General features: G+C 37.3%; 1 protein-coding gene across 2 annotated transcripts in view; it reads left to right on the top strand.

Annotated features, from left to right (window-relative positions):
* Positions 1 to 21,516, top strand: part of rad54l2 (RAD54 like 2) — a 92,804-nt gene that overhangs the window by 24,843 nt on the left and 46,445 nt on the right. The window contains exon 2 of one of the 2 annotated variants that reach the window (XM_028824545.2): positions 707 to 913. In XM_028824545.2, the coding sequence (XP_028680378.1) occupies positions 763 to 913 (151 nt within the window). In that variant the 5' untranslated portion in view covers positions 707 to 762. Of the gene's footprint in view, positions 1 to 695; positions 914 to 21,516 lie in introns of both variants that reach the window. The other variant, XM_028824547.2, reaches the window with a different exon arrangement.

Raw genomic sequence — 21,516 nt, 5'->3', positions numbered from 1 at the left:
TTTTTTGACTGCAAGTTTTTACCTATTTATGGAACTGTAGTATACTCTTCTCATATACTTTAAAATTTTGATTTGCTCTGTTTGAGTGTGTACCATTACTGTACAAAGTTAACAAACTAATCTTATAGATTTTTGTATAAGATGCTTTGAATATGGATATGTGCAAAGTAAATAATTATAACGAAGGAAATAATTATCATATAATTGACATTTAGTACCATCAGAGTCACTATTTTAACATACCTGTTTTAAAACAGTGGGCAAGTATTTAGAAAAGCACATGCACTATTAAAACTCATATAATACCCAGAATTTTTAATCTGTGTTCAAAAGTATTCTAACATGTACTTCTTTTTAATATCAATATTTAATTTTTTTTTAATTGAAAGCCTTCTTGTATAACACCTTTAATAGTAAGCTACACTTCACCTAAGTGTTAGCGTATTGTTTTGTTACCTTATGCAGGCATTTCAGTTTCAAATGCATGCTGTCCATAGATTTGTCATGCTACATTTTTCTTTAAAAAAATATATATACATGGAAAATATGTTAATGAGTTTTCCTTCTTTTACCAAGCAGTGTTTTTGTTCTTTTTAATAAACATAACTAGATCTGGCTTTACCATATTGATTAAATTAGGTTAGGCTTTCTTTGCATATTAATCTATTTATTTTCCTGTTTGCTAAATGTTTCAGTGTTTTTACAGGGTCCCGTTGAAGGTAGCAATGAGTAGGTAATGCATGGTGAGAGCTGCTGGAAGCAATGTCAGACGAGGACGTCTCAGGGAGCGATCTGGACCAGGACCTGGACCCAGACCTGGATGCTGAGGAAGAGGATGTGGAGGAGGAAGAGGAGGAGGAGATGGAGGAGGACAATGATGGTGATGATGAAGACGAATTGCACGATAAACCTGGTGAGAAATAAATATGTTGCAAAAGTGCTTTGAGTGTGTGAATGCTACAGTTGGATGAATGTTTAAATTTTTAATAGCAATACATTGAGTTCCCAAAATTTTTATGGTAAAGATTTTGTGTCCTAATGTTTACCATTCATGTTATTGCTTATTAAGTGCCCCAGTGTTTTATGTATTAATTACTTAAGAGATTATGCTAATTTCTGCAGCAGTTTTTCAAACTACCGAGGTGCAACATCCTTTCAGTTGACATAAAAGCAGCATTCCTATCTGATAATAATGAGTAAGAAATTATTTCCCATAATGCAAAACTCTCATAAATATATCTTTGCGAATAAGCCATCATTTGGTTTTAAGACACATATAATTTTTCACCACTGCCCCTTAATTCATATTGTTAGAGTGCTGTTTTATTTTATCAAGGACATACTGTATATGGTGTTTAAATACATAATATGGCTATCTGTATCATTATACAGTGCCTGTAAAAAGTAGGCACCCTTTGGAAGCTTTCACATTTTATTTTTATAGAACATTAAATCACAGTGAATTTAATTTGGTTTGTTTGATATTGATCAACAGAAAAATACTATTTATGGTATCAAAGTGAATACGGATTTTTGCAAAGTGTTCTAACATAAAACAGAAAATAATTGATTGCTTAAGTATTTACTCTCATCAGACAGACATTAGACAGACGAGCCTCTCTTCTTTTTGTGTGTGTTCCTTATTCCTCCTTGCAGCATTGTACTTCTGGTGTAGTGATCATTGGTTCTCGGCTCACACATCAAAGAGCCTGCCAAATATGACTTTAGATAAAATCACACTGATTTTGTTAGGCAAGTCACAGGCTTGGTTTAGTGATCACTGGGTATGTTAGACTATGTGACTGGCGGTAACTGGAGCATACCGCGACTGCTTCTGGCTCGCTAAAATTATATAAATCAAGTCTGCGATTAAAAATCTCTCGGAAAATCACATTGTGTGACATGGCCTATCTTACATAATGAAGGCAAAAGAAGACTTCAAGCAATTCTATGAAAATGTATTTAGAAAGCACAGATCAGGGAATGGATATAAGAAAATATTCAAGTCACTGAATATTCCTTGTAGTCCAGTTAAATCAATCATTAAGTAATGGAAAGAGTATGTCACAGATATAAATTTGCCTATATCAGACTGTCCACAAAAACTGAGCGATCTGAGAACTCTGAAGGAGTTACAAGCTACAGTGGTTGATATTGGAGAGACTGTGAAATCAACAACTGTTGCCCAGATACTTCATCAATCACAGCTTTATGAGAGATTGGCAAAGGGAAAGCCGCAGTTTTTAAACAAATTTTATTTATATGAACAAGGGCACATGATACTTGGGCTGGAGTTTCCCAAATCTCCATTCAGCTGGAAGAGAGTTCTGTTTTCTCATTGGGCCAAAATTGAGGGTTGTGTTATTTGACCATCAAACTAAATGCTATGTTTGACATTAGCCAAGTACTGCACCTTATCAAATACACTACCGTAGAAGGGTAGTGAAAGCAGATGAATGCTGCAAAATTCAGGACAATCTTGGAGGAAAACCTGATGCAGTCTATAAGAAACCTGTGCATTAGGAGAAGATTTGTTTTCCAACAAGAAAACGACCCCAAAGCCAAAGCTAGGCAAGAATGGCTTAAAACCAATAGTGTTAATGTGCTGGAGTGGCTGAGTCAGAGTCTAGATCTCAAACCAATTCAGAATTTGTGGCATAACATGAAAAAGACTGTTCATTCATGATTCCCATGCAGCCTGACGGAGCTTAAACAGTTTTGCAAAGATGAATGGTGAAGAGTTGCGGTGTTCAGATATGCAAAGCAACGCAGAGAGACAGCGACCTGTGTACACCAACTCGAGGCTATATTGGCTGACAAAAGTGCATGTACTAAATACTTACCTGAAAGGGGTGAATACTTGTACAATCATTTATTCTATGTTTACATTTGTAATTAATTTAAACCACTTTGCAGAGATTTGTTTTCAGTTTGACATTAGTGTTTTTTTTTTCCATAGATCACAGTCAAACAGCCAAATTAAATCCACTGTGATTCATTGTTGTTTAACAATAAAATGTCAAAAATTCCAAGTGGTGTATACTTTTTGTAGAGATTGTAATGTGACTTACTGGTTATTTTTCTTAGGGTATAGATGATGCAATTTAATTACTTACACTAACTTAATGTTAAGTATGTGTATTGTATTGCCTTTTTTGGCTTTCCCAGGTGACTTTCACTAAGACCTTGCTGTTATTTTTTTTTAATTCAAGTATTTTGTTTCCATTGCTCTAAATGAAAAACAAAAATTATTAAACACATCTTTGAATTAAAAATTACCTCCGCTGATAGCAGCTAGTTTTTTTGCTAAGTGTCCTAACTTTTTTGTAGACCGTTTAACATTGTCTTTCCAGTGTAGGTATGTCTGCAGTTTCTGTCATCCAATATTCATATTTATGCGTAAATTAGTGGTATATGTTACTGTTTCACTTCACTAGGAACGCCGTCTTTACAGATCTTATCCAATTAAATAAATGTATTGTTGATTATTAATGCTTAATTGTTAACATTAGTATGTTTCTTTACATCATCCCCACATTAAGTGTCATTAAATTGAACTATTCTTAAAACGTTTATACAGTTAGGTCCATAAATATTTGGACACAGACAACTTTCTTCTAATTTTGGTTCTGTACATTACCACAATAAATTTTAAATGAAACAACTCCGATGCAGTTGAAGTGCAGACTTTCAGCTTTAATTCAGTGGGGTGAACAAAACGATTGCATAAAAATGTGAGGCAACTAAAGCATTTTTTGAACACAATCCCTTCATTTCAGGGGCTCAAAAGTAATTGGACAATTGACTCAAAGGCTATTTCATGGGCAGGTGTGGGCAAGTCCATCGTTATGTCATTATCAATTAAGCAGATACAAGGCCTGGAGTTGATTTGAGGTGTGGTGCTTGCATGTGGAAGGTTTTGCTGTGAACAGACAACATGCAGTCAAAGGAACTCTCCATGCAGGTGAAAGAAGCCATCCTTAAGCTGTGAAAACAGAAAAAACCCATCGGAGAAATTGCTACAATATTACAAGTGGCAAAATCTACAGTTTGGTACATCCTGAGAAAGAAAGCAAGCACTGGTGAACTCAGCAACGCAAAAAGACCTGGATGTCCACGGAAGACAACAGTGGTAGATGATCGCAGAATCATTTCCATGGTGAAGAGAAACCCCTTCACAACAGCAACCAAGTGAACAACACTCTCCAGGGGGTAGGCGTATCGATATCCAAGTCTACCATAAAGAGAAGACTGCATGAAAGTAAATACAGAGGGTGCACTGCAAGGTGCAAGCCACTCATAAGCCTCAAGAATAGAAAGGCTAGATTGGACTTTGCTAAAGAACATCTAAAAAAAAGCCAGCATAGTTCTGGAAAAACATTCTTTGGACAGATGAAACCAAGATCAACCTCTACCAGAATGATGGCAAGAAAAAAAGTATGGATATGGAGAAGGCGTGGAACAGCTCATTATCCAAAGCATAGCACATTATCTGTAAAACACGGTGGAGGCAGTGTGATGGCTTGGGCGTGCATGGCTGCCAGTGGCACTGGGACACTAGTGTTTATTGATGATGTGACACAGGACAGAAGCAGCTGAATGAATTCTGAGGTATTCGGAGACATACTGTCTGCTCAAATCCAGCTAAATGCAGTCAAATTGATTGGGCAGCGTTTCATGATACAGATGGACAATGACCCAAAACATACAGCCAAAGCAACCCAGGAGTTTATTAAAGCAAAGAAAAGGAAAATTCTTGAATGGCCAAGTCAGTCACCTGATCTTAATCCAATTGAGCATGCATTTCACTTGTTGAAGAATAAACTTCAGACAGAAAGGCCCACAAACAAACAGCAACTGAAAGCCGCTGCAGTAAAGGCCTGGCAGAGCATTAAAAAGGAGGAAACCCAGCATCTGGTGATGTCCATGAGTTCAAGACTTCAGGCTGTCATTGCCAGCAAGGGGTTTTCAACCAAGTATTAGAAATGAACATTTTATTTCCAGTTATTTAATTTGTCCAATTACTTTTGAGCCCCTGAAATGAAGGGATTGTGTTCAAAAAATGCTTTAGTTGCCTCACATTTTTATGTAATCGTTTTGTTCACCCCACTGAATTAAAGCTGAAAGTCTGCACTTCAACTGCATCTGAGTTGTTTCATTTAAAATTCATTGTGCTAATGTACAGAACCAAAATTAGAAACAAGTTGTCTCTGTCCAAATATTTATGGACCTAACTGTATATTTACTTACTTGTTTTTTTTTCATTTATGAATATTCATGCATTCAAATTAAGATATACTTTTCTGCTAGCCAGGTAATAACAGAGCTGTACTATTTGGCCTAATTTTAGTTTGTAATTAAATATTCTGTTAAGTTTCATTTTTTTTATCTTTAAATTTTTTTGGGAATAGTAATAATGCTAACATTCTTAGTTATTACTAAGCTTTGTGGTAATGGATCTGATGGACATGAGCCTGTCCTTTCCTTTGCTTTTTTATGTTGTTGATAATACAGCTTTTCAGTGTTTAGCAGTTCTTAGATCTGCATTAGGATACGGCCTAAATCTTTAGGCGCAGGACTTTAAACTGCACCTTGCTGCTGTTATTTCACATTACTAGATTGTTATAAACCCATTCTCAATTCTAACACTTTAGATGAGGCTTCTGTCATAATAGCTTTAATGGGAAATAAAAGTGAATTTTTTTGTTTTGATTTCAGTCTTTTCTCAATGTCACTAAATTCTTCTGCTTCAGCACTGTTTTGGCTTCAGCATACAAGGCAAAAGGAAAAGAGCTCTCCTCCCTATGTTGTTCGATGTGTCATGCACTGCCTTGTGTAAAAGGTTTTGGGAGCCATGCCATATTTTCTACAGCTCAGGGCTATAATTAGGTCTCTTGTCTGTAATTTTTTCTTGCAACTGTGCCTAGTAAAGAGAATGAAAGGCAGGGGGTGAGGGAAAAAAAAAAAAAGTTCAAGTTCAAAGGGCAGAGGCGCCGTCTAAAGATACCCAAGAGTAACATAGTAATTAGCCATCTTCATTTAACATTCAGCACAGTGCCGTTTGTGTCTCAGTTTGGCAGCAATGTTAATACAGCTTTACTGACGTAATAGCAATGCCTTATGTAACTTGGTTATGAAAGGCCTGGCATGTATTTACCATGGCTTGCTAGTAAAAATGCCTCAGCTGCAAGTTTCATAGGTCAGGCAATTTTTAATTGATCGTTAACCTGATCAAACAGATTATTGCAATTGAGTAATTTCCTAAACCAAGCTGCAGTTAGAGGGATTTTGTGTTTATTTTCTTGCCATCCACGCAATGCTGTAATCCCCTGCCCTTTTGTTAACAGTTTACATTTTTGCCTGAAGGAATTCCAGTACCTCTATTTGTTTTATAATAAACTACTGTTGCTTGGAGCTTATGAAACACACGTGTATTAGGGGCTTTAATTTTTCAGGTGATTTACATAACTGAAGTCAGTGTCATTTTTACCCATTTCTTTTGTACTTGTTTGTGCTTCAGATTAATCTGTAAACAAAGGGCATGACACAGCAATTTGATGTTCTAGTTGAAAAATGAAATCTACTTTTTTTGGAAACCTGTAGGGTTGACTTCAAACATTTTGACCATTTTTTCCTCTTCTTATTCAGCAGGGCCAAAAGATTAAGGACACTTTTAAAAGTGCAAGATGCAATATTTATTTAGTTGTTTGTTACCCTTTCAGTCAGAACGTAATTTTTTTCACACTCTTCTGTCACCATTATTTTTGTAATGGTGTGGTGCCAGCATGCCTTGACCTAGTCCTGACTAAAAATCACATTCTGTAGTAGTCTTATATTGTACCCTTTCTATTTTTCACTTAGTGATCTTTCAGTTTATTTACAAACTACAGGATATAAAGGTTGTGCTGGAACCAACAACCTACCATTGGTTAAGCTACTCCACAGAACCCACATTCAATAGATCAGTGCTTTCCATGACAAATCCCAAACAACTAAATATCTGAATTATACACAGTGCTATATTTTACTACTCCTGTTAATCAGCAGTCTTCTGACTTTAAGTCCAGCATGTGTAACCTTGTGATGTATTACATTGCTGTTTTTTTTTTTTTTTTAGGAATACCTTTTAATTTTAGCCATTATGCACCTTATGTGAAAATAAAGATTTGGGCTTTAATTTTTATTTCTTTATATATTTGTATTTTAAGAAATCAGTGCATTCCTGTCATTTCATGCCTAATGTCACCAACCCTAACACATAGAAACACCTCTTCAGTGATCTTTGTTTAGATTGACAAGGATTTTTAGAAGGTTGATTTTAATAGTGTTATTTTAGCTTTGTGCAGTACTTACCATTTTGAAAATTTTTGTTATTCTTTCTACATTTTGTCAGTTTTAAATTAGTTTCATGTAATTTTTCATTAAACTTTAAAATGAAGGATTCTCTGATAAACATTTTTTGACAACCATAACATAGTAATTCTATTAGAAATTATGCTAAGAGTGATGCTATATTTTCAAAAACAAATATAAAAATTCAACAGTATATTATACAGTAAAACCTCAGTTATTCATCACTCGATTAATCGTTAGTCTTCACTAAACATCAGGGTTAAAAAAAAAAAAGGTAGTACGCTGTGAGTTGTGCACATATGAACAACACTCCCTTTGGCTAGCATGTAATGTTTTTCCCTGGCACCATATTTTGAAATCACAGAATTAGTTACATACCTTAAGTTTTAATATTGTTTTGCAGCTTTTCTGTTTTGTTATAATTAATCTACTATACATTATTATGGCCAATAAAGGTATGTGTGTGGTGTTGGAATTGTCACAGATAATTGAAATTATTAAACATTTACGAAACGGTGAAGGTGCTTCAAGTATTGCTTCAATTTATGGAGTGGGAAGAACAACAGTGAATGATGTAAAGTGTGATGCAGACAAAATTGGAAAACGTGTCAACAATGGAAACCACTGACAGTAATGTTATTCTGTATTAATGTTAATGTTCTTCCGTATTTATCATTTTCTTTTTAAATTCTGTTTTGTTAATATATTGTGATGTACAGGCAGCTGGTGATGGGCATGGGGGAACAGAAAGGGTGGAATGCTGTGTAAGTGACGGGACTGGATGAAGGGCTTCTGTTCTGTAAGGTGCGGACACCCCTCTTAGGAGATGAGTGTCAGGAGAAGTTAGGAGGTAAAACAAGGGGTGGCGGAAGAAAGTTTGGAATAGGGAGTCAGGAGACATTTAGCAGGAGTGTTTGCGATATAGAGAAAGGTGGAATGAGAGTGGCAGGAGATAAATTGATTGGTAGGGAAAGCTTTCATTTATCATGTTGGAGGTGTTCTCTGTAACCCAGATACCAGAGTATAAAACAGGGCACTGTTTGATATGGAACCAAGTAAAACGTAGAAAACTCTACATCCGCTGAGTTGCGTTTGCTTATTATGCTGGTCATTATATTATTATATGAATTAATTTTATTAGTACAGTTTTTTTTGAAGGATACCATTAGAGGTGGTGCATTGCTACAAATACTCATGGGTGTTTAACAAAGACAGGCTGGACTGGTCTCATAACACAGAAAAACTATATAAAAAAGGACAGAGCAGATGTTTTTTTCTTTGGAAGTGTTCCTTTAATGTTGGTAGTAACATCCTTTACATATCCTACTACTATGTGATGGCTAGTATGATTTCTCTCTGAGCTAGGCCAGCAACATTGCTTCTGGAGAGGCACACCAAATCAACAAGCTAGTTAAACAGGCAGGCGCAGTTATGGAACACAGTCTTGACCCCCTTAAAGTAGTAGCAGAGGAGAAACTCAGCTATTACTTTAGTGTCCTAATGGGATTCCCCTTGGAAGTACTCTGGTCAAGGGTCTAGGTCTGATGTTCTTATCATCTTATGCAGTTGTGCATCTAGGCCTTCCACCTCTTCTCCTACTCTGATTAGATCCAGTTTGCTGTCTTTTCTCAAGACAGTACTGGACACCTTTGTACTATATCTTCAGTTTCTTGGCAGTACATCAAATGGAATAACCTTCAGTTTGCAAAATAAGAATGAGTGGGCATGCTTCTTGAGAAAACTGTTTTGGGTTGGTAATTTTTGAACCTAGAATTGAATTCTAAAAATCCCAGCACCTTGCAACCCATGAAAAGATGACTGACTTGTTTTATTGAACAAAATAACGTGTTGCCTGTTCTAACACAGTTTCAGAGGTTTCACTTATAAACATTTGATATTTAAACATGATTAATTACAGATGCAAGTGTTCACCATTAGGACACTAGAGTGGTGGCTACTGGTAATATTGCTTGCGGTCATATGTGAATAATGAATTGTAAATCAGGCCTATCAAGCAATAATAGCCATTTGCAACATTAGTAATGTCTTGGCTTAATTTTATAATCAGTGTAATGGCAGTGAAATACCAATTTCTATCTAAGCATCAACATTACTGTAGGAGTCCAAACTTTCGGACACAAGCGTTTGTATATATTATAAAAAATTATGCATTTTTATGAATTTGTATACAATATATAATTATAAAACATAGTTGCAGTATCAGCTTTGCCTAAGACATGACAAAGTTTTAACAATGCAAGAAGCTGTTTATTTTGTTTCTAACTTTCCTGGTAACATTCCACAGTCTATAGAATGATTAAACTACTCTTCAGCTGTCATACTATTGCCAAAAACTTAGGAATGCTTTTGTCTAAAGAGTAGCGCAAGAATAATGAATAGTTCACTTGACACTTTCCAACAGTTCTATTGAATTAAAATAAATACACATGTGGAACCTTTTGCTGAGTGACATCAGAACATTTATTAAGAAGAAATCCATAGTAGCATGCATGCCCACCCCTAGAACTGGCCCAGTCCTCTCTGGTGATTATAGCAGAAATATATAGAACCATATAGAACATTTTGTCTGCCTGTGTATAAGAAAATGTCACCAAAGTGACTTCAACATGACTAGTAATGCAATCAAGGACTTAATTGAAGATAGGGTAGCTTTTTTAGTAAACTGAAAGTAATGTGTGGTGGGATGTGCTGTGCCTCTGGACTTGGAGGATATTGATTTTAAGTCTAGAGCACACTTTTTCTTTGCATGGATTTTTGAAATGTTACTGTATCCTCAAACCAATGAAGGAGGATTTTATTCGTTTTACTAGTAGCTTACAGAACTGTCCTTTGGGATATTGTCTGCTGCATAGTCAGCTTGAGTTTCATGACTGAAATATGAAATTTGTTTTGGTTGTGTAAAGTTCTACATCATTCTAGCTGTGAACTTGTTGACCTCTGTTACCTAAGACAGCCCTGTGCAAGGAATTGAAGGAAAGGGGAGGGAAGAAGGAGGAGGGGAGAGAGAGAGAATCTGAGCTAAGAGGACCTTCTGGGCCTTTGTGACAGCTGGCTGTCGCTGGGCTGCTGTCCGGAAGTTTTCTTCTAATCTAACACAGGACAAAAATAATAGAGCTGATTCTGCCAGGTATTATCAGAAACTGCCGTGTGAGATGCTAAAGGTTTTTTTTTATAACCAAAAGGAAATAGTCACTTTTAGAAATGCTTCAAGTGAATAGATATAATTTGTGGCCAAAAATTACTGGCTAAACAGAATTTTTTTATTTATAACATTAAGATCTTGAGTTGAACTGCATGTTACATCCCGATAGTGATTAGTCTTGGGGTATACAGTAAAGTTTAGTCCCCTCCTATGTATAACTCTTAACCTTGAAAAATCCACCTAACCAACCTGTTCACCAACTATGTAAATATGTGACTTGGCAATTTTGAGGTTAGTTTGGAGGAAAAGATTAAGTTAAGTTATTGAAACCATAAATGCTATGTGAAAGTGATTGGCTGATTGATTTGAAATAAAGTTTGTAAATTTAAGTAGTTGCTTTACTTTGTGTAACAAACTATTCTGCAGGAATCAAAGTGCAAGCAAAAAGGAATCTGTGCCAACTGTACTATTTCAGCATGTATCCCTAGAGATCTCACATACAATCCCCTCCACAATTCGCGCCCTTGAAAAAATGTACATAAAAAGATTGTTTTGATGAATTACCTTAATCTCTCACTGAAAAAAATGAGAGAAATCCAACCTTTAATTGAAGTAGATTCATTTAGGAGAAAAAAATTACCCTTTAACAAAAGTAATTATTTTTAACAAAACACACGGACCACAATTACCTTCCACCCCCCCCGAAATTCTTGTAAACAAAGTGTAGCTGAAGCATTTTTTTCCATCTGTATCTTACTTTTTTAACTTGATCATAGTATGCAGTAATTTTCAAGCAGTAATCCATGACTTCCTGTGTGCCTGGGGTATCAATATGAGGTGGTACAGAGGCCACATTGCCTTATTCATTCATCAACATGAGAAAGATAAGAGAACACACAATTCAAATGACTGAAAAATGTGTTTCGACCTTATTAAGTCAGGGAATGGCTATAAAATAAATTAATGCCTGAAAAAGTACATATCCCCAGTTAGGGCAATGATTAAAATGTTTAAATCAACTGAAACTGATACTAACTTGCCTGAACAAGGACCCAAGTTTATTTTGCCCACACACACAACAACAACAACATTTATTTATATAGCACATTTTCATACAAAAAGTTGCTCAAAGTGCTTCACAGTGAGGATAATGATACGAAAGGTAAAAGTCCGCAAGGATCACTTTTGAGAAATAAAGAAAAAAGAAGCATCTTGAGTCTCCAAAACTACAGTCAGAAACCACCTCCATACCAACAAATTATTTGGAAGGCATGCCATTAAAAAAAAATATATATTTTTTCATTTAACCACAAACTTTAGTGACTGAAGTTTTCTAAGCACTGCTGGAACTTTGATGGGAACTGTGTTCTATTATCAGAGGAACCAAATATTGAGCTTTTTGGCAACAAAGACATTCAAGATGGGACATGCGTGACCCTCGATGAAATAATTTATTGCAGCAGTACTGTCTTTCAAACATACCAACCCCCAATTCCTGTCCGTCCTTTTCTTTCTCCACATAACCAATTGCCACACAATAAGCTTTGTAATAAATGTCAAGCCATCTGTAAGATTAGAATGCCAGTTTTTCAAAACTTTTAAGGAACATTGAAATATCTTAGTACATGTTTAATTATTCCATCCATCTATTCATCCAGGGTCGCGCCAGTCCCAGCAAGCATACAACATGAGGCAGGAGCAATTCTTGGACAGGGTGCCAGCTCATCGCTACCGCTGTGCCACTGTGCCCACACGTTTAATTATTAACAGTATACATTATTTAATTAAGTTAAAAATGTATCTGTATAATGTAATATACATACTTGAATACATTTCATCTTAAAAATATCAAGAACTCCAAGAAGATAGCTGTTGGAAATCTAAGTCGACTTAGAAGTCAGTCATCCTCATCTGTTAATACACACTGTCTTCTATTGAATTGAATTCCTTTATTGATATTGTATGGTACAATGAGATTCAATATACAAATCCTCCATAAACGTATTTTCTTATTAAATGATCAAATAACAACAATAATAATACAATAAAAAACTATGAAAAAATTTACACTATGAAAGTTTAAATAACAATATACATGTACATATAGTGCAGATAGTGCAAATAGTTCATAAAATGGCTCAGGTCGTGCAATATTGCAACTGTAGTACAAGTTTACAGTGAGGTAATTGTACTTATAAGTACAAACAATTCTATCAGGAATGCCTGATGGACTGATTGAGTGGTTTTGTAGTTCTTTGGGTGAAACTGTTTCTGAACCTCGAGATTCCTACAGGAAAGACTCTGAAGTGTTTACTGAATGAGAGAAGTTCAAATAGATTGTGCGCATGGCTGAGGCAGTGCGTGCTGTAAAATGTTCTCCAGGGCTCGATGCTGTATCCCGATAATCCCCTGCGTTCTCAACACAATCCGCTGTAGAGATGTCCGATCAGCTGCTGTACAGCTGTGATTCCACACTTAGATACAGTGGGTTAAAATACTATGAGTGGTGCACTGTGAGTAACAATGCTAAAGCAGCTATGGTATTTGGAATAGTTTGGCAATTCCGTGGACCATTATGTTATTACAGGTTGATTACAATCGGATGCCTTAAATTTATAAATGATATGCGTTAATTTTAGTGTTTGCAGTTTGCAAAACCGAGCAGAAAATGTGTGTACACAATGTGTTGTGCTGCTGTGAGAATGTGCTTGGCTTTATGCCAAGTTTAGTTTTTATACATCGCGATGTGACCATGGAAACGAGCGTACATTTTCGTGTGTATCTATTTATGTATGTATAATGTAGTATGTAATAGTACGTAGTCCAAGTGTCAATAGCAATGACAGTAGTGGACATTCCAGACTGGACCTGCATTCTAATATTAAAAAGTAAGAATTTTAATTGTTTACACAAACATAGCTGTCTGAGTAAAGTATAGTAACTTCAAGTGTTAATATTGAGTCCACATCCAAATTTGTGTATTACGATAAAAACATAACACCATTTAACTCTATATCAAAATCTTTATCCATTTTCAGAGATAGCATGATCTCTGAAGGACTGAATATTACATCAAGGATTGAGAGCAGATATGTACATTTACCAAATCCAGTTTAATCTTGTGATATAAAAGTTTTGGACACTTTCTATACTATTTTATTAAAACCTATGGCTGTCCATTAATAGCCTTTATCAGTAGAATTCATTTTTAGGACCCTCACTCATGAATGTCTATATTCTTCTATAAAAAGACAGTGATCAGAGAATTTACATTGTCTTGGGTTTAGACTAGCCACAGTGATTTGCTTGGTTGGTCATGAGCAGTGATCAATCTGTGGCATTTCTGTTTTATTAAGGAATTCATTGGCATAGGCTTCCCCCTTGCAATTCAGCTAACTCTAGTTCCAAATGTGTTATTTTTTTATTGCATTCCACACCACCTTTTTGTGTATTTGTTGAACTAAAATCTTACTTGCCTTATCTCAGTGCTCATAATGAGAGTGACGTGAATCATAAATAAGTTACTGCCTTTCTCTTGTGGACAGAATATGGTTGCAATGCAGTAATTAGTTGTGAGATTCTTCTAGTTTGCAGTTCATTATTATGTGTGATGTGTGAAATGATTTGTCCTGTCAGATATAGTTTGAGCATTTCTTAAAGTGTTCTCATAGGTATCCTTGTTCTCTATTAAATATCAATTTGTGTAGAAATAAATTTAATATCGATCCACTAACGTTAATGTGTTTAATCAATAGTATTTTAAGAGAATTAACCAGGGGTTCAGAGTTTTTATTAATAGAGAAATAATACATTGCTGATCAGCTTTTATGTACTGAAATAAGAATATGGGTTGAGAAACCTCTGTTTCCAAATGTTTTTGATTTTTTGGTAAAATGTGAGATTATTGCAGAAGTTGTAGATACCGGATTCTAAGCTGTGGAAGAGCAGTCTGAATTGGGGCTTAATATACAACTAAAATATATCTTAATTATCATCTTACAGTATATCAAGCCATATTGAGAATTAACCCAAACATTTAGCTATGAATCCTTGATTATTGTATTACGAATGTTGTGCAACTAATATATTTCAGAAATTTTTTGATGGTAATGATAATTAGACAATATTTCGCATCCTTTAAAAACGTTTTTTTCATAGTCTTATTGATCTAGCTTGGTCTTGTTAATAGGATATTAATTGTAGCTTACCAATGAGATTAATGGAAACAAAAGTTAAGGAAATTGTTCTTATTTATTTACTTAAAACTGAAGTAAAATAACACAAAAACATTAAAATCACCAGTCAAGGTATTACTGAGATCAAATGGTGCAAGTATTAGTAAACCATTTCCAAGTAGCCTGCAGGATTTACACAAGAAATTGCACTAAGACCAACAAAGCTATTATAATGAGAATATTTTAAACATACACTCATAATGTAAAGAAGACATGAATCCAAAGGGAAGAAAATACTAAAGAAATTGCTAATCACAACTGAACTACAGGGTATGAACATTACAGTCTGGATGAACATAAACTGCTCAGCTGTAAGGTGAAGTGTGCAGCATACAATCAAGAACAAAAATCTAACATATTGTACTATAGCAGGGGTGGGCAAATTACGGCCCGCGGGCCGCATCCGGCCCATTGGTCTTTTTAATCCGGCCCACCGAAGATTGGTACAAAATTGCCCAAATCAAATCATATCATATAACTATGACTGCATTCATTTAACCTTGTCCTGTAATGCCTGGCGTTCCACCAGGTGGCGCATTAGGCGCAGTGATACATTGACTTGATTTTGCGGAGCCCAGGTTACTCTCTGTTATTACTCTGCTACTGCTCTGAACCCATCTGCAACAATGAGTGGGCCAAAGAAAAAAGTCGACAATGAGTGCTGAGTGTTTAATAAGGAATGGACAACTAAATACTTTTTCACTTAAGTCCGGTCAAAGGCCGTATATCTTATTTGCCAAGAAACTGTTGCGGTTTTAAAGGAATACAACATCAGCCGTCACTTTTCAACCAAGCATGCTAATTACGTTAACAACCAGTCAACGCAAGAACGGATGGCTACCGCTCAGAGGTTGGCAGCTAGTTTGCAGGCTCAGCAAAACACCTTTTTCCGACAAACAGCCATCCAAGAATCAAGCGCGAAGGCAAGTTATGTGCTGGCATTCAAATTAGCAAAGACCAACAAGCCTTTCTCCGAAGGGGAGTTTCTCAAAGAGTGCATGGTAGAGACAGCAGGTATCTTGTGTCCTGAGAGCAAGAACAAATTTGAAAAAATTAGCTTATTACGCAGGACAGTTACTCGCTATGTTGAGCTAATTGACGAAAACTTAGCTAGCAAGTTAAACAAAAAAGCGGAGTCATTTACATTATATTCCTTGGCACTGGATGAAAGTAATGACATAAAGGACACTGCTCAGCTTTTCATTTTTATCAGAGGGATTAATGACAATTTTGAGATAACGGAGGAGTTTTTGGCCATGGAATCCCTAAAGGGGAAAATGCGGGGAGAGGACTTGTATGACAGTGTGTCGGGGAACATAAATAGACACAAGCTATCTTGGAGTACGCTCGCCAACGTTACCACAGATGGATTGCCAAATCTGACTGGAAAAAATGTTGGGTTGCTCAAAAGAATCCAGGAGAGGGTGAAAGAGGACAACCCTGAGCAGGAGGTAATTTTCTTACACTGCCTAATCCACCAGGAAGCACTGTGTAAATCTGTATTGCAGCTTGACTATGTAGTGAAGCCAGTTGTAAAACTTGTTAACTTTATTCGAGCGAGGGTAATTCAGCGTCGTCAGTTTATTGCATTTCTTGAAGAAATTGACGCTGATCACAGGACTTGCTTTACCACTCCAATGTCCGCTGGTTAAGTTTGGGGAAAGTACGTCGACGAGTGTGGGAGCTCAAACAGGAGATTATCTTATTTTTGGAGCTACTTGAGAAAGCTGACGATTTTTTGATCTCAATGTGACACCATCTTAAAGGAGAAGTTCAACTCTTTTAAACTGGATGAGTTTTATGCTTCATTAAGCACAGCCAAATTTCCAAACATCCAGAAGATGGCACAGAGGATGCTGGTGTTGTTTGGCTCTACGAATGTGTGTGAACAGACTTTTAGTGTGATGAACACCAAAAAAGCACCCCGTAGATCCCAGTTGAGCAATGAACACCTCAGATCTGTTCTGAGAATTGCCACAACAAAACTAACGCCAGACTTCGATGCCCTGGCAAAAAAGGGTGATCAACAACACTGTTCCCACTAAAAGTGAATGTAAATATTAAAACTGTAATGCCTTTTTTATGTTTATGTTTGATATGTATTCATCTAGTGCTGGCCTGGCCCGTCTGTCAAATTTTAAAAGTCAATGTGGCCCTTGAGCCAAAAGGTTTGCCCACCCCTGTACTATATAGTGTAAAAGTCCAAAGTTACTTCACAGAAAAAAAACTGTAGCATTTGTAAACAGGTTCTGTCATATATTGCACAAAGGTACAAAGAAAAATCCTTTAACATTTTTAAACAAATTACTAACTTCAAATTCTGTTTTGATATCTGATATCAGAAAAAATAAAACAAATATAAAATTGAAACTTCAGGTTGTGTGACAGAAGCACCAGTCTGTCCACAGCATCTAGCTTTAGAGCAGCATGGTACAACATTTCTTCTGGTGCTGAAAGCCCTCACAGAAGGACTTTTTTGCAAGTTTCCCCACTTTGGGTAAATTTACTTCTTTTATTTTCCACCACTTTAGTGGATTTACATCCGTGTCCATCCCAGATATCATCAAGTAGCTGCTGTTCTCTTTTTCAGTGGCAGAGTGCAGAGACCTGCCTTCTCTGAATTCCTGTTTTTTTGTCTGTATGAGTATGATCTGTATGAGTATTTTAAATAAGGAAAGAAAAAAATGTGCTTTGAAATAGAGGACCCCCAACCAAGACGGCTTGTAAAATAAAACACGCCCGATAGGCATATGCTTCTTATGGAAATAAAAATAATCCATTTGAATAGATTAATAATTCATTCAAATAGATTTTTTTTTTTCTATTTTTTTCTTTTTTGTCCGACACCTGTGGTGCTCAGTACTAGATCTGTTTCACTTAAATTTTATAGAGAAACCCATATTACTCACCAATGACAATATGAAGCCGATGGCCAAAACAAGGAAGCCTCTTGCAGTTGTTAGTCCATAGTGTACTGAAAACATCAGGCTGTTGTGATGCAAACCATGTTTTCTTCTCACAGCGACCGTGATGCTAGTGCATCTTTCACACCTTGTGCAATGATGTCACGTATGTGATCTTCTCAATGTTGTTTCCTGTGCAGTCTTCTGGGAAGTAGGATGTTTACAAACAGTTGCCAGGTTTCATCAATGAAATGCCCTGTCAAGGAGAGTAATAGATCGGATGTTTATAAAGAGGTCAGGATTATGAGCTGATACAGCATATTGCTGTATCAACCACATGACAAATCAACTCAGGATTAGGACCCAAGTGCAGCCATGCAATGGGCGACTCCTCAGCACCACACTAGTTCAGATGGAATGGAACAGTGTGAGGTTTTTTATGGTGGCTGGAGTGCCAGTTCTACCACCAACCTCCAGGTTTTTTCTTGTAGGTTTGAAGGCCTACATGCAGGGCTGGGTGTAGATTGACGGCATACGTAGGATGGAGCAATTGCAGGTTAAGGGCCTTGCTCAAGGACCCAATAAAGTATACAGTAATCCCTCCTCCATCGCGGGGGTTGCGTTCCAGAGCCACCCGCAAAATAAGAAAATCCGCGAAGTAGAAACCATATGTTTATATGGTTATTTTTATATTGTCATGCTTGGGTCACAGATTTGCGCAGAAACACAGGAGGTTGTAGAGAGACAGGAACGTTATTCAAACACTGCAGACAAACATTTGTCTCTCTTTTTCAAAAGTTTAAACTGTGCTCCATGACAAGACAGAGATGACAGTTCTGTCTCACAATTAAAAGAATGCAAACATATCTTCCTCTTCAAAGGAAACAGAGAGTAAAGCAAACAAATCAATAGGGCTGTTTGGCTCTTAAGTATGCGAAGCACCGCCGGTACAAAGCTGTTGAAGGCGGCAGCTCACACCCCCTCCGTCAGGAGCAGAGAGAGAGAGAGAAACAAAGTCAAAAATCAATACGTGCCCTTTGAGCTTTTAAGTATGCGAAGCACCGTGCAGCATACTTAAAAGCTGCACACAGAAGGTAGCAACGTGAAGATAATCTTTCAGCATTTTTAGACGAGCGTCCGTATCGTCTAGGTGTGCGAACAGCCCCACTGCTCACACCCCCTACGTCAGGATCACAGATAGTCAGCGCAAGAGAGAGAGAAAGAAAAGTAAGTTGGGTAGCTTCTCAGCCATCTGCCAATAGCATCCCTTGTATGAAATCAACTGGGCAAACCAACTGAGGAAGCATGTACCAGAAATTAAAAGACCCATTGTCCGCAGAAATCCGCGAACCAGCAAAAAATCCGCGATATATATTTAAATATGCTTACATATAAAATCCGCAATGGAGTGAAGCCGCGAAAGGCGAAGCGCGATATAGCGAGGGATCACTGTAGTCACTTTTGGTGTTTACAGGATTTGAACCGGCAACCTTCTGATTACCAGTACAGATCCCTATATCAGAGCCTTTGCAGATGTTTAGCTTGACCATAAATTTGTAGCTGTGACAAAATGTGAAACATTCTGCAATTTTTGCATCAGTTTGGCGACATGATTCATACAATTTAGGCAGAGCTGTTGACTGAAATATTTTAATAAATTTTTGAATTGGCACCACGTTCGTTTGCAATGTAATTGGTGACAGCATTTGTTATGTCATGCCATCTGTTGCTTTTCTTGTCATATGACACTTTTTTTGCAGAATGATTCCTCTAAATATCGCTGAGTGTGTTTTTGTGCCTGTACCTTGGTTGATTTAGACCTGCCATGGACAGCTGACTCCTGAAGCTTTTCGTATTCTTCATATTCTGTGCAGTGTTAGTTCGCAGATGGTGAAACAGGTTAGTTGGTGAGCTGTCTTTAAGGACAACTGATTTCCAGCAAAAGTTTGCAGGTTGTTATCTTTTGAGCAACATCAGTTTTTTCAAAGCCAAATCACCTCAACGCGAGTGAGAATGAGTCACATCTTGCAATTAAATCTAATGACATATATTGTGAGGCTGGTTTATCCCTTGGTGCTGTTTGCTCACTCATCCTTAAGCGGATACGCTAGCTTAACTTCTGCACAGACCATGCACACCTATGCGCTCGCTTTGCAAATGCACAGTAGTCTGTCATGTTAGGTTACACAAGTAAGCCCGCGATTCTCTAGAGAATCGTAAATCCAAGAATGGCAATCAGTTTCTGTTCCGTCCGATATTTGGATGGATGACATATCATGGAGGGTGGGAGCGTCTGGGGAAATGTCATTTAATTAAATAAGCATATCTGTGCTAAAACGTTTTGTTTTGTGGAGACGTGATTCTGTTGCCTTTGCTGACACCGACTGCTGGCAGAGTGGAGCACAGCAAGTTTAGTGTGCAGGTTGTGGTGTTTGTGTGCCAGCCACTGAGTCTGGGAAGCCGCTGGGTTTGAGTTTGTGACCGTTATGTGATCTATATTACTGGCACAGTGGATTAGAGCAAGTGCAGTGCACAGGTTGTGTTGTTTGGGCGCCACCTACTGACTCTGGGAAGCCGCTGCGTTTGACTCTGGGGCGTGCGCCACGGCGCAGTACGTATGCGCCTCGGTGGGAAGCCGCTGCGTGATGAAATATCATGGAGGGTGGGTGCGTCCTGGGACAGTTCATTTCAACGCACTTCTGTTATTGTTTTTCTTCATGCAGTCTCGTTTTTGTTTTTTTATGGCTGTGTCGTCGTATATGCGGTGGTGTGGGCGGTCGCGTCCTGGCGGCTGTACAACCTGGCGTGCACGTTTTATTAAACCTCAGGTTTAGTTCACAGGTCGTAGGCATGGTAAAGTTTCCATTTAATTCAATAACCCCATTTGAACTAAAGCGGTTTCTCTGTGTGGGCGCCTTCGTTCATTGTTTTTATCCATGTTGTTTGGGCGCCACCTACTGACTCTGGGAATCCGCTGCGTTTGACTCTGGGGCGCCGCGCCGCAGTGCGCTTGCGCCTCGGTGTGTCTGCCGTGCATAAATTAACTGTGGTTTAGTAATATAGATGAGACATTGAGTGCATGGACTCTCAAGGCGTGTTTTTGATTGTTTTTTGCAAAGTGAGTGACATTCTCAATAATTTCTGCATTGTGTTACTAAGTTTGGCATCAGCCCCTCTTTGGAACTCTTCAGGTTGTTTGGCCTTCTCCTCCACTTGACATAGCCAATTGCTCACATAAACAGAGATGTTGCAGTTATATTCTCATGATCAAGTTGCTCTGGATCTTCAGGACACCCACAAACATGGTGCAATTTTGACCCTAGCACAGCTCTGATGATGACACACTGGCCTCTCCTGCTCTTCAGCCTATAGTTCATTTGTTTCTCCCAAGACCCCACTTTGAGTTAAATTACATATTTATGAGGAAAAACAAAAAAAACGATTAAACAAAAGTATTTTTTAGAACCAAACCTATTGTGGACCACTGTTTTATGTAACTTCTTTTTGCCTTAAACTGTTTAAGGGGTGCAATAAACAAACTCCTCCCCTCAAGCACCTAAAGTACCCTGAAAAAAGCTGAGAATGATTGGTTTGTCCCAAGCTCTAAATCAGTTCCAAGGATTTAACATAGATGACTGGCAATAATGTAATTAACCTCATCAGGAAAATTAAAGTTCAGACAAAAGTTTATCACATCAATATTGACCAAGAAGCAGTATCAAGCCATATGATTAGTAGCACTAAGGAATTGCATGAAGAGGTGCTTTTTCTTTTATTTATTTATATATACATATATTATTTTTATATGGCATGTTCCTCTGCTCTCTAGCCAGTTGTAAATAAAACATATGCACTAGAATAA

Source organism: Erpetoichthys calabaricus, chromosome 18 (assembly GCF_900747795.2).
Source record: "Erpetoichthys calabaricus chromosome 18, fErpCal1.3, whole genome shotgun sequence".
Taxonomy (NCBI): Eukaryota; Metazoa; Chordata; class Cladistia; order Polypteriformes; family Polypteridae; genus Erpetoichthys; species Erpetoichthys calabaricus.
Note: the sequence above shows the minus strand (reverse complement) of the source record. Positions and strands in the feature narration are given on the sequence as shown.